This window comes from Phaethon aethereus, assembly GCF_964289735.1.
Source record: "Phaethon aethereus genome assembly, chromosome: 1".
NCBI classification, from domain to species: domain Eukaryota; kingdom Metazoa; phylum Chordata; class Aves; order Phaethontiformes; family Phaethontidae; genus Phaethon; species Phaethon aethereus.
Genome location: NC_138575.1, coordinates 214,735,913 through 214,748,495, shown reverse-complemented (window position 1 = coordinate 214,748,495; position 12,583 = coordinate 214,735,913). Strand labels below are relative to the sequence as shown.

The 12,583-nt window shown below is 47.5% G+C and overlaps 1 protein-coding gene across 1 annotated transcript in view; it reads right to left on the bottom strand.

The window, feature by feature from the left end:
• ME3 (malic enzyme 3) overlaps positions 1–12,583 on the bottom strand; it is a 141,529-nt gene that overhangs the window by 41,976 nt on the left and 86,970 nt on the right. Inside the window, exon 4 of the mRNA XM_082008375.1 lies at positions 3,747–3,822. Coding sequence (XP_081864501.1) covers positions 3,747–3,822 — 76 coding nt within the window. The remainder of the gene's footprint in view (positions 1–3,746; positions 3,823–12,583) is intronic.

The window sequence follows — 12,583 nt, the reverse complement described above, 5'->3', positions numbered from 1 at the left end:
CCTGCAGCCCCCAGCCCAGAGCAGGAGGGGCAGGAGGGCTCCAGGCACCGGAGCAGAGGATCCCCGGCAGCCCCTGGGGAAGCCCTCGGGGAGACTGGCTGTGCCCCTGCGGCCATGGAGCTCCACGGGGGAGCAGATCTGCACCTGCACCCAGGGAGGGCCCCACGCTGGAGCAGGGGGATGCCCGAAGGAGGCCGTGATGCCCGTCTACAAGAAAGGCCGGAAGGAGGATCCTGGGAACTACAGGCCTGTCAGCCTGACCTCTGTACTGGGGAAGATTATGGAGCGGTTGGTCTTGAGAGTGCTCACAGGGCATCTGCAGGACAACCAAGGGATCAGGCCCAGCCAGCATGGGTTCGTTCATGAAAGGCAGGTCCTGCTTGACCAACCTGATCTCCTTCTATGACCAGGTGACCCACCTAGTGGATGAAGGAAAGACTGTGGATGTTGTCTACCTGGACTTTAGTATAAAGCCTTTGACAGCGTCTCCCACAGCATTCTCCTGGAGAAACTGGTGGCTCGTGGCTTAGACAGGTTTACTCTTCGCTGGGTGAGGAACTGGCTGGATGGCCGAGCCCAGAGAGTTGTGGTGAATGGCGTTAAATTCGGCTGGTGGCCGGTCACAAGCGGTGTTCCCCAGGGCTCGGTTCTGGGGCCAGTCTTGTTCAATATCTTTATAGATGATCTGGATGAGGGAATCGAGTGCTCCCTCAGGAAGTTTGCAGATGACACCAAGTTGGCTGGGAGTATTGATCTACTGGAGGGCAGGAGGGCTCTGCAGAGGGATCTGGACAGGCTGGATCGATGGGCAGAGGCCAACTGTATGAGGTTTAATAAGGCCAAGTGCCGGGTCCTGCACTTTGGCCACAACAACCCCATGCAGCGCTACAGGCTTGGGGAGGAGTGGCTGGAGAGCTGCCCGGTGGAAAAGGACCTGGGGGTGCTGGTTGACAGCCGGCTGAACATGAGCCAGCAGTGTGCCCAGGTGGCCAAGAAGGCCAACAGCGTCCTGGCCTGTATCAGGAATAGTGTGGCCAGCAGGAGTAGGGAAGTGATTGTGCCCCTGGACTCGGCACTGGTGAGGCCGCACCTTGAATCCTGTGTTCAGTTTTGGGCCCCTCACTACAAGAAGGATGCTGAGGTGCTGGAGCATGTCCAGAGAAAGGCAACGAAGCTGGTGAGGGGTCTGGAGAGCAAGTCTTATGAGGAGAGGCTGAGGGAACTGGGGTTGTTTAGTCTGGAGAAGAGGAGGCTGAGGGGAGACCTTATCACTCTCTACAACTACCTGAAAGGGGGTTGTGGCGACGAGGGTGTTGGCCTCTTCTCCCAAGTAACTAGTGATAGGACAAGAGGAAATGGCCTGAAGTTGCACCAGGAACTGGTTTAGATTGGATATTAGGAAAAATTTCTTCACCGAGAGAGTGGTCAGGCATTGGACCAGGCTGCCCAGGGAGGTGGTGGAGTCGCCATCTCTGGAAGTGTTCAAAAAATGTGTGGATATGGCACTTCAGGACATGGTTTAGGGGACATGGTGGCGCTGGATTAATGGTTGGACTTGATGATCTTGAAGGTCCTTTCCAACCTAGTGATTCTGTGATTCTGTGATTCTGTGACCCCTTGGGCAGCCCGCGTTGGGGCCGGCTCCTGGCAGGGCCTGTGGCCCCGTGGGGAGAGAGAGGAGCCCCGGCTGGAGCAGGTTTGCTGGCAGGACCTGGGACCCCGCGGGGGCCAGGCTGGAGCAGCCTGTTCCTGAAGGATGGCACCCGTGGGGGACCCAGGCTGGAGCAGATGGTGAAGAACTGCAGCCCGTGGGAAAGACTCACGTTGGAGAAGTCCATGGAGGACTGTCTGCCGTGGGAGGGACCCCAGGCTGGGGCAGTGCAGAGGGTGAGGAGTCCTCCCCCTGAGGAGGAAGGAGCGGCAGAGACCAGGTGTGATGAACTGACCACAACCCCCATTCCCCGTCCCCCTGCGCTGCTTGGGGGGAGGAGGGAGAGAAATGGGGAGTGAAGTTGAGCCCGGGAAGAAGGGAGGGGTGGGGGGAAGGGGTTTTAAGATTAGGTTTTATTTCTCATTATCCTACTCTGATTCAGTTAGCAATAAATTAATTTCCCTGAGTTGAGTCTGTTTTGCCCGTGACAGTAACTGGAGAGTGATCTCTCCCTGCCCTTGTCTCGACCCAGGAGCCTTTCGTTACACTTTCTCTCCCCCATCTAGCTGAGGAGGGCAGTGACAGAGCAGCTTTGGTGGGCACCTGGCATCCAGCAAGGTCAACCCACCACAGCAGCCCAGCTTCAACAGGAGTGGTGGAGGTGAAGCACATCAGAGCTTGACTGAGGCTTTGGTAAGCTAAGCAAAGCACACTTCCAGGCAGAAGATTCAGGCTTACAACCCAGATTTCCCATTTCCACAGTAAATGCTGTTGCCATGAAGCTCTAACAAGCCACAAAGCAAAAAGGTGGGGCAGTATCTCCAGGTATTTCTTCACTGTCTTTAACGGGACTTACTGGTTTTTCAAAAAACTGGGTCCCTCCAGGGACTTAGGTGCAGTCCAGATGCCTCCCAGCTTATCTCAAAATCTCAAGTGTTCCAGTGCCTACCAATTCAGGCATGGAGAAGTCTGTGTACAGACACACAGGGAACCCTGTGGTCCAAACCAGTGATACCGATGAAATTAGCTGCCTTTGTAGTCTGACAAACCTGGGAAGTAGATAGTCTGAATCTCTTCCATGGACCACTGCCCTTCCTATGGTCTGCTTTGGGTGCCAAAGGGGGCTATTTCAATAACAGTCTCTAATCTTTCTGTGCCAGTTTCTCCATCTGCAAAAAGGTATCTGTTAGCCATAATGAGTTCTGCTCATAGTCCTGAGTCAGAAACAAACGGAAATACTGAGATAATTGGACAGAGCAAAGACAAAATACCTAGTTTGCATCTGTTCTCCATGGTTCCAAAGACAAAGTTATAGGAATATGATTACTTTTTCTGGAAACTTGTTAAAATTTTTTTCTTTTCCCTTAGAAATGGAAAATGCTTGCAAGATTTTCTCGGCTGCCAAACGTTTGTTCCTGGAAGAAACAGTTGACTGATAGGGGACCGAAGCTCTGTCAATAGCCAGGGAAATTCCCAGGCACATGTACTTTCAGACTGATGGAAGGAGGTGATTGGCGAGACCTGTCTTAAGTGTTGACTTTGTTCATGCCAGGGACTTGCCCAGCTCCGAGCTCTAGTGAAAAAACACTTCACAAGATCACTTTTTGGGTGGGGTGTCAGTAATATTTTCAGCTGCTGGATATCAAATATTATTTGCAGAATTGCCAGTGTTCTGGATGCTGCATGACTCACTGGATTTGGGAAGGAGTCCTACAAGCAAATCAGTTACAGTGGTATCTTTAAGAACTTTGGTATATCTAACAAGTTGCAAGTTAGCCATAGAATTCGTCAACACGCATATCTTACTTCTTTGCTAGGACCTCTATTTTGTACAAATTTATTATCATGCACACTCTTTTTCTTGCCCAAGGTCCTGCTGCCTTTGATAAAGATGTTCTTGACCACATACACACATGACAGAGTCTCTGAAGTCCAACCACTAACCTGGAAAATCTCTGAGGAAGGGAGTATTTCTTAGCTTGTCCTTTTAAACAGGCAATTCTGTAAATAATGCTAAGCAGTTCCATTCAGTATCCCATTTTCCACCCAACTCCCTGTAATTTCCCAGTCCACAGAAGACATGCCACATACATACCTTAATATTTTCTTCAGGCCAAGAGTTTAGCATTGTTGCAATATGCCCTTTGTCATGGATGGTAATAAACAACCCCCTAAGAAAGGAAAAAAAAAAAGAAGAAAAGGAGGCCTTGTAAGAAAATTAATAACTCCCAAGATGAAATAAAATGGGTGAAACTTGAAAATGCAGGGAAATGAGCTGCTGAGAACAAAAACAGGCTATTCAACGACATGGAAATGAGACCTCAAGGGATGGCTAAGTAACAAGTTTAGTTCTCAATTCAGTACCCCAAGGCTCAAGATCTTTAATGGCAACTTCACTCAACAGCCATCGGTATTGCACATTTCACCCTTGCGAAACATCTTTGCTTCAGGGAGTAAACTCTGCCTTAGGGCAGAAGAGCTTTCTGATAAATTCTGATAAATGCAGGGGAGGCTGATGGTTTTACCATAAGCCTTGTTACACGTTCCTTCCTGGGGAGCTTATTGCTGGCAGTTCAAACAGGGAAAGCATGATCCCTCTCATCCAGCTACCAATGTCAGTGATGTGGATAGCTATTGCAGAGCTAGACATTTTGGGTCTCCTCTCTAGTCAACAGAGCTCTGACTGGATATGATTGGATCAATATTTGCCTTGACCTGCCCTTGCAACATCATTTTTTTTCTGAATATCTGACCCCAGATTTTGACATTTGCATTCACCAAATTAAAACCACCAAAAATTATGAGAAGTGAAACAGAAAATTAAATGTTTGGATGAAACCTCAGTATGAAGTATTTGCACGGACAATAGCATACCTGATTGCACTAAGGCTAATAATTTCTCAACACAAAGGTCTTCAAGGTTTAAATGAAAATGCCTTCTTTTTAATGAAATTAGGAACTGGAAGACAACATTCTTGAAACATGTTTTAGACCTGTGGCTTATTTTTTTCCTCTTGGCTGTTATTACTAAAAATAGCATCCTTAGCAGGGAGTCTTCCAATATACAAGACAGTATTATTCCCATTGACCAATCTCTGCTCAGAGATTTGGGCATTTTTTGAAGCTCCTTTTATGCAGCGCTAACCCCAAAGAAGCAACCTCCTCCGTACCTGTCCCAGGGGAAATTGCTTATGTTGCTCACAGTGCTCTCTAATTAGCATAGATCAAGGGCTCCAACTTGGTAACTCCTCTTGGCAGGAGGAGGCACCCATTTTCCTTGCCTTGTTATCTGCTCACAAAAGCAGGAGTTGTGCCCATGATTAGTATCAGTTGGAGAAATGGAGAAATGCATTTTTGCTGCTTATATCTTTCTACTATTGCTCAACACCAGTAAGTTCAGATCAGGTCACAGTTTGGAGTTCTGATGTAAAATGTGAGCTAGAAAAAGTCTGATTTTTAAAGGAGGCTGAAAACAACTTCCATTGTAAGTCTACATGAGTGATGAATAATCAAACATAATTGGGCTACTCTCTCCAGCAAAGACTTCTCTCACAAGACTCTTCTAGGGGGACAGATATCTTCCCACAGTTAATGGTGGGAATCCTAACAAAAAAACCCTTTACTTTGAAAAGAAGAAAAATAAAAGTGCTGACTTCAACACTGATCAAGTTGCAATCACACAGAAAGATCAGAAATGCATAAAAAAGGAAAGTAATAGTTCATTTATTCAGTATAATTCTTTAAAACCATGCCCAGTCACCAATGGACTAATCACATACACATGGCCTATCTCAAAGAGTATTCATGGATGTTCATCTTCATAGAAAAGGGGTATTGTACTGCTGCCATCTATGTTTAGAAAACAGTTATTAATCAGGATTTAAAAGCACAAATTGAGAGAGTCCCTTGGGAGACAGTCCTGAAGGACAAAGGGGTCCAGGAAGGCTGGACAGTCTTCAAGAAGGAAATCTTAAAGGCGCAGGAGCAGGCGGTCCCCATGTGCCGTAAGAAGAGCTGGCGGGGAAGGTGACCGACCTGGCTGAACAGGGAGATTTTGCTGGGACTCAGGGAAAAGAGGAGAGTCTATCACCTCTGGAAGAAGGGGCAGGCAACTCACGAAGAGTACAAGGATCTCGTTAGGTCAAGCAGGGACAAAATCAGAAAGGCAAAAGCCCAGCTAGAGCTCAGTCTGGCTACAGTTGTAAAGGATAATAAAAATGCTTCTACAAATATACAGACAACAAAAAGAGAGGCAAGGAGAATCTCCATCCCTTATTGGATATGGCGGGGAACATTGTCTTCAAGGATGAGGATGAGGCTGAGGTACTTAATGCCTTCTTTGCCTCAGTCTTTAATAGCCAGTCCAGGTATCCGCAGCGTATTCAGTCCCCTGAGCTGGAAGATGGGGATGGAGAGCACAATAAACTCCTCATAATCCAGCAGAAAACAGTTAAGGAACTGTTAAGCCACCTGGACACCCACAAGTCTATGGGGCCTGATGGGATCCACTCGAGAGTACTGAGAGAGCTGGCGGAGGAGCTTGCCAAGCCACTCCCCACCATTTATCAGCCATCCTGGTTAACAGGGGAGGTCCCAGATGACTGGAGGCTTGCCAATGTGACGCCCATCTGCAAGAAAGGCTGGAAGAAGGATCCTGGGAACTACAGGCCCGTCAGCCTGACCTCCATACTGGGGAAGATCATGGAGCGGTTTGTCTTGAGAGTGCTCACAGGGCATGTGCAGGACAACCAAGGGATCAGGCCCAGCCAGCATGGGTTCATGAAAGGCAGGTCCTGCTTGACCAACCTGATCTCCTTCTATGACCAGGTGACCCACCTAGTGGATGAGGGAAAGGCTGTGGATGTTGTCTACTTGGACTTTAGTAAAGCCTTTGACAGCATCACCCACAGCATTCTCCTGGAGAAACTGGTGGCTCGTGGCTTAGACAGGTTTACTCTTTGCTGGGTAAAGAACTGGCTGGATGGCCAAGCCCAGAGAGTTGTGGTGAATGGCGTTAAATCCGGCTGGTGGCCGGTCACAAGCGGTGTTCCCCAGGGCTCGGTTCTGGGGCCGGTCTTGTTCAATATGTTTATAGATGATCTGGATGAGGGGATGGAGTGCTCCCTCAGGAAGTTTGCAGATGACACCAAGTTGGCTGGGAGTATTGATCTGCTGGAGGGCAGGAGGGCTCTGCAGAGGGATCTGGACAGGCTGGATCGATGGGCTGAGGTCAACTGTATGAGGTTTAATAAGGCCAAGTGCCGGGTCCTGCACTTGGGTCACAACAACCCCATGCAACGCTACAGGCTTAGGGAGGAGTGGTTGGAGAGTTGCCCGGCGGAAAGGGACGTGGGGGTGCTGGTTGACAGCCAGCTGAACACGGGCCAGCAGTGTGCCCAGGTGGCCAAGAAGGCCAACAGCGCCCTGGCCTGTATCAGGAATAGTGTGGCCAGCAGGAGTAGGGAAGTGATTGTGCCCCTGTACTCGGCACTGGTGAGGCCACACCTTGAATACTGTGTTCAGTTTTGGGCCCCTCACTACAAGAAGGATGCTGAGGTGCTCAAGTGTGTCCAAAGATGGGCAACGAAGCTGGTGAGGGGTCTGGAGCACAAGTCTTATCAGGAGCAGCTGAGGGAACTGGGGTTCTTTAGTCTGGAGGAGGCTGAGGGGAGACCTCATTGCTATCTACAACTACCTGAAAGGGGGTTGTGGTGAGGTGGGTGTTGGTCTTTTCTCCCAAGTAACTAGTGATGGGATGAGAGGCAGTGGCCTGAAGTTGCACCAGGAACTGGTTTAGATTGGATATTAGGAAAAATTTCTTCACCAAGAGAGTGGTCAAGCATTGGAACAGGCTGCCCAGGGAGGTGGTGGAGTCACCATCTCTGGAAGTGTTCAAAAAACATATGGATGTGGCGCTTCGGGACATGGTTTAGGGGGCATGGTGGCATTGGGTCAACGTTGGTCTTGATGATCTTGAAGGTCCTTTCCAACCCTAATGATTCTGTGATTCTATGAAATTAGTAACATCACTGCAGATAGATACTTCAAGTTATGACATAGTTTTAAACAGAATGCTATCATTTTAGTGTAGCATTTTCCATACGTAATAAAGATACCCATTACTTAAGTGGCTAGCTGCGTGCCTCAGATGCTCACATCTCTTCAGTGCTGAAGGGAATCCACCAGCTATTTAACTGTTGAACGACATCCAGTGCTCGCAGCAGAAGCTGACACCCAACTGTCTACCCACCACCGGTCCTGTGGCTCGGTGAATTGCTCATTGTTTCATACAAAGTGGAGAGGGCAGACACCCACTGCCTCAGAAGAGCTCCTGACTCTGACTGTTGTCTCAGGAGGGCAGGGGGCTGGTTTCCAATCCCTGCTCTGGATCTGGCAGAAGAGAGAGTTCAGCTTGGGTCTTCCAAAATCTGATGGCTGCTTTCACTAGGTTGCTTGGGAGAAGGGGTCTCATGGCTATCACCATGGCACGTTTGGTCTGAGGAAGAACTGGCGTGGCTTAGATAGCCAGGTTGGTGGCTGAGAACTATGCACAGAGAGGCACCCCTCCCAGAATTTGTATTCCTTTCCTTAATACTATGTTTATTTGACGTTAAGCAGACACTCCTATCGAGTATGCTGGTTCCATGGATCCTTTTCTGAAAACAAAATGGCTGACACATTCACTCTCCCTTCAGGCCATGCCACAGACTAGGTCCCTACTCCTAGGCTGCTTATCTCTGCTGTCACAGGCGTGGAGCAATTCAGGTGAACAACTGCTCCTTACTTCACTCCAGGCAAAATCAGATGGCTTAATTTAGACTAACCATTAACACACTAATGGCACTTCCAGCTTTGGAAAGGAAACCTTCAGGAGTAGAAATGGTGAGCCATCTGGGGAAAGTGACCTCTCTCACTGACACAACCATGTCGGGAAGGGGGCACATATCTGAGCAAGCCCTTGTATTTCCCTAACAATGAATCCGAGAGCCAAGGACCCAGTTTCAATTAAACAGAAAAGTTTCCAATGGCTGTAGGCACCCAGCTGGAGCACGTTCCTGAATGAGGTCCAGGCACTGTGGGCTCCATTGGGTGTTCAAGCAATCAGAAGAGGATCCTGGTTAGTGGTGAGCTGGAAGTCCCTTGGTAGACCGAGTATGAAAAAACCAACTCTGACAGGCAGTTCTGCGAGATCACTGGGTTTTGAGGAAGAGGTAAAGGGAAACAAACACACGTCAGACTTTAGATTCGGTGGTCACAAGTAAGTCCTCATTTTGAATGGTCCCCAGGAGAGCTGTGCTCTCTCCCCTGATGATAATGGTTACCCACAGCAATGAGCTGGCCAACTTACCTGTTGAAATAAGATGCCTAAAATTGGCAGATGGTTAATCTTTCCCAAAAATCCCTTCTGCAAGGCAGTCAGAAATTAAAAAAACAAGCTCCATAAACTGAACTCAGCAAAAGGTTTGCTGATGACTGAACAGGGAAGAGTAGCAGCTGGGTTCCTCTCAGGGGCACACAGCTTATAGGAAAGGTAACAGGACTCAAAGCTTATTTGTGCCTTTGAGGACACCAGATGTGCTGGTTTGGGCTGGGATAGAGTTAATTTTCTTAACAGTAGCTAGTACGGGGCTATGTTTTGGATTTGTGCTAAAAATAGTGTTGATAATACAGGGATGTTTTCATTACTGCTGAGCAGTGCTGACACACAGTCAAGGCCTTTTCTGCTCCTGACCCCAGCCGACGAGCAAGGAGGCCGGGGGGTGCATAAGAAGTTGGGAGGGGACACAGCCAGGACAGCTGACCCAGACTGGCCAAAGAGATATTCCATACCATATGACGTCATGCTCAGCATATAAAGCTGAGGGAAGAAGAAGGAACTGGGGGACGTTCGGAGTGATGGTGTTTTTCTTCCCAAGTCACCATTACGCGTGATGCAGCCCTGCTTCCCTGGAGATGGCTGAACCCCTGCCTGCGCATGGGGAGTGGGGAATGAATTCCTTGTTTTGCTTTGCTTGCGTGCCCGGCTTTTGCTTTGCCTATTAAACTGTCTTTGTCTCAGCTCACGAGTTTTCTCACTTTTACCCTTCTGATTCTCTCCCCCATCCCACCGTGGGGGAGTGAGTGAGCGGCTGCGTGGAGCTTGGTTGCTGGCTGGGGTGAAACCACGACAGCAGGGTAGAGCTCTGAATACTGAGAGGGACAGGTTGGTCCACGTGGACCAGTAATAAATAAGAAACACTCAAGCAGCAATAAAATAAATTGATTTTTCTGAGGAAAAGATGCAGCCTAAGCATCTGAAGAGGGAATGCAACAGATGCAGCCTTTATCATCATGCCTTCTCCATCCCTCTTGGGATTACATTTGATAAATTGCTTCAGAGAAACAGAAAGACAACCAGGCAGTTCTACTTTAATCCCCTTGGGACTCAATAAAAGTGATTCAATTAAAATAAAATCCTAAAAAGCTAAGTCATTTTGATCAAGTCACATGGGCACTGTGTGGGGCAAACACACATGCCGGTTTACTGGACCAGAAGACTCACCTGTGCCCAGGATCCTGCCATTCTACATGGGCTTAGTCACTGTGTATCTTTATCCCCCCTAGAGAAGAAGCCATGGACGCAGTTAGCTGAAAGCCACACAAACATGCATGGGGATAAAAATAGAAGAAAGAGAGCTTAGTAAAAATTAACTGCCCCAACAATGTCAAGCCAGAATGTACACACTGTACCGCTAGTTCTGGCTAAACAGTAACCTTCAGAGAGCTGTTACCTTTGTGGGAGTAATTCAGAGTGGGGAGTGCTCCAATCTGCATTTGTTAGGGTTTCAGAGCTCCAGTCTCCTATTCAGTCCATTAACATCACAGGTGTTACCACAGCTGCCTTTAGTTAAGGTAGAAGTCAGACTAGATTTTATTGTGCCATTGAGCACGTCTGTAAGGTTCCTGCCAACTTCGAGGAGTGTTACAACTTCTTAATTTGTCACTGAAGCAGCATTTCTGTCTGGATTTCAGCAAGTCAAGTCAAGCTGTCTGAACTGGACTGCAGGATCTAGCAGACTGAAGATAATCATTGCAGAATCTGTCAAAGGGGTTGGATATATCCACCTACACCACACAAGACCTTTTCTCACCCCTAAGCCCGGGACATTTTCTTTTTCTTTCTAGTTTTGTTCTGGCTAAGTTCATGGAAGTGCTGTGGGAATTATAAAGCTACACAGCTTACCATGGGAGCCATGGGCAGAATCCTGCTGTGGTGCTCAATATTCATTAAATCTTGGCCATCCTGATGGCATTTTGAAAGGCCCACAATGAAGACAATCCCAGAATTGTAAGGCTCATTTTAGAAAGAGTTCAAGGACAAGGGAGACAGGGCACATTTGATGCTCAGAGGAGGCAATGCCAGACACTGGTGATGGCTTTTTAGAATAACATTCTTTTCTTTTAGAGATTTGGGAAGGAACAAATTTTAACATGTCTGAGGTATTAGGAAACAAAAATATTCTTTAATGCTTTCATTCAATGAGCGGTTACTTCTTCAAAAAGGCAAAGCAGTGTTTCTCCTTCTGATCTTCATGGTTAGCAATGCTGCCTTGTGAGCTATTTCCCCTTCGAAGAAACATCATACACTGGAGCCAGGAGTGCTATCTCTAAAGCACTATTGTTTATTTACAGAAAACGTGTAAAGCTTCATTTCCCAAAACACAGAGGGGAGTGAAAAAGATTATGCAACTTCTTTCCTCACAGCTCCAAATTTCTCCTCACTTCCCTTCTACCCAAAAGTCTCCCTCCCTCTCCCTAATAGCTTTTCCTTGGCAATTACCAGTGCTTCTGTGGCTGTGTTTGCAACCCTCCGGGTGTGTCTCGCCCACTTTTCTAGCCTACTGCTGCCTCTGACATGCAATCAAACAGAAACCCAATGCAATCAATGCCTTTGCTTTATCAGGCTCCATGTGAAACCTCTTTGGCCAGTGCTGTGCTCATCTTACAGTCTTGTCCTGTGCTGTGGTTTTGGGTAGCACACCTATGACTTCAGTTGCCTGTTTACATCTATACAATTGATGGCTTTTTTACACTTATATGAATAACAGGCTGTAACTATATCCACTGACTTTAAAATTCTAGTCAAAAGCCACAGAAGAGCAGAACAGATGATGGCGCTGGATCACTGACTTGTATACTAGTGTGATGCAAAAGGACCCTACTCTTTGCTTCACGTGAACTTTCTTTACTAGCTGAGATGGGACCATATTTGTGTATTTATGTCCCTGTGGAGGAAAAGAGACACCACTAGAAGGATGACAGAATCATCTAAGTTGACAGGAGTTGAAAAACACAAAAAACCCCACTCAACCAATGCAGCTTCATCCTTCTTTTCCTCCCTCACTGCTCTAAAAGGCCTACTGTCTGAAGAAAAAGATACTTGCTTAGTAGGGGAGGTATGTGTTTGAACAGCATTATCCAATATTTACAGACACTGCAATGGTCAGGCTTGCCCAGGGTTTGATATGTAGCATGAAGAACACAAAAAACTCACATACTGCAAGTTCTACATGCTTTCTGCACAGTAATCAGTCCACCAGTCTTGTTTATTGGATTTCAGAAAAGAAACATCAGAGACATCTTCTTTAATGGGCTACCAGTCCTTGCCTTATATAATTCAACCAAACTCCAAAGAGCACAGAGCAGCGTGCAGCTGCAGTCAGCATCCTTCCACAGTGATAAGCCAGCTTGTGTTTTCGTTTCCTGAGTGTGAAGATAATTTCACCAGGTGAACCTCAGAGTTACTCTGAGACTCTTGCTCAAAGTCTTCCAAGAGCATCATGCCTTTATGGAAGGCAATGGCTGTGATCACTGCAGAAGGTCATCACTTGTTCCTGGGAACAGGGACTAATGAGGGGAAGCAGAAGAAAATGGTAGCTAAGGTCCCTCACT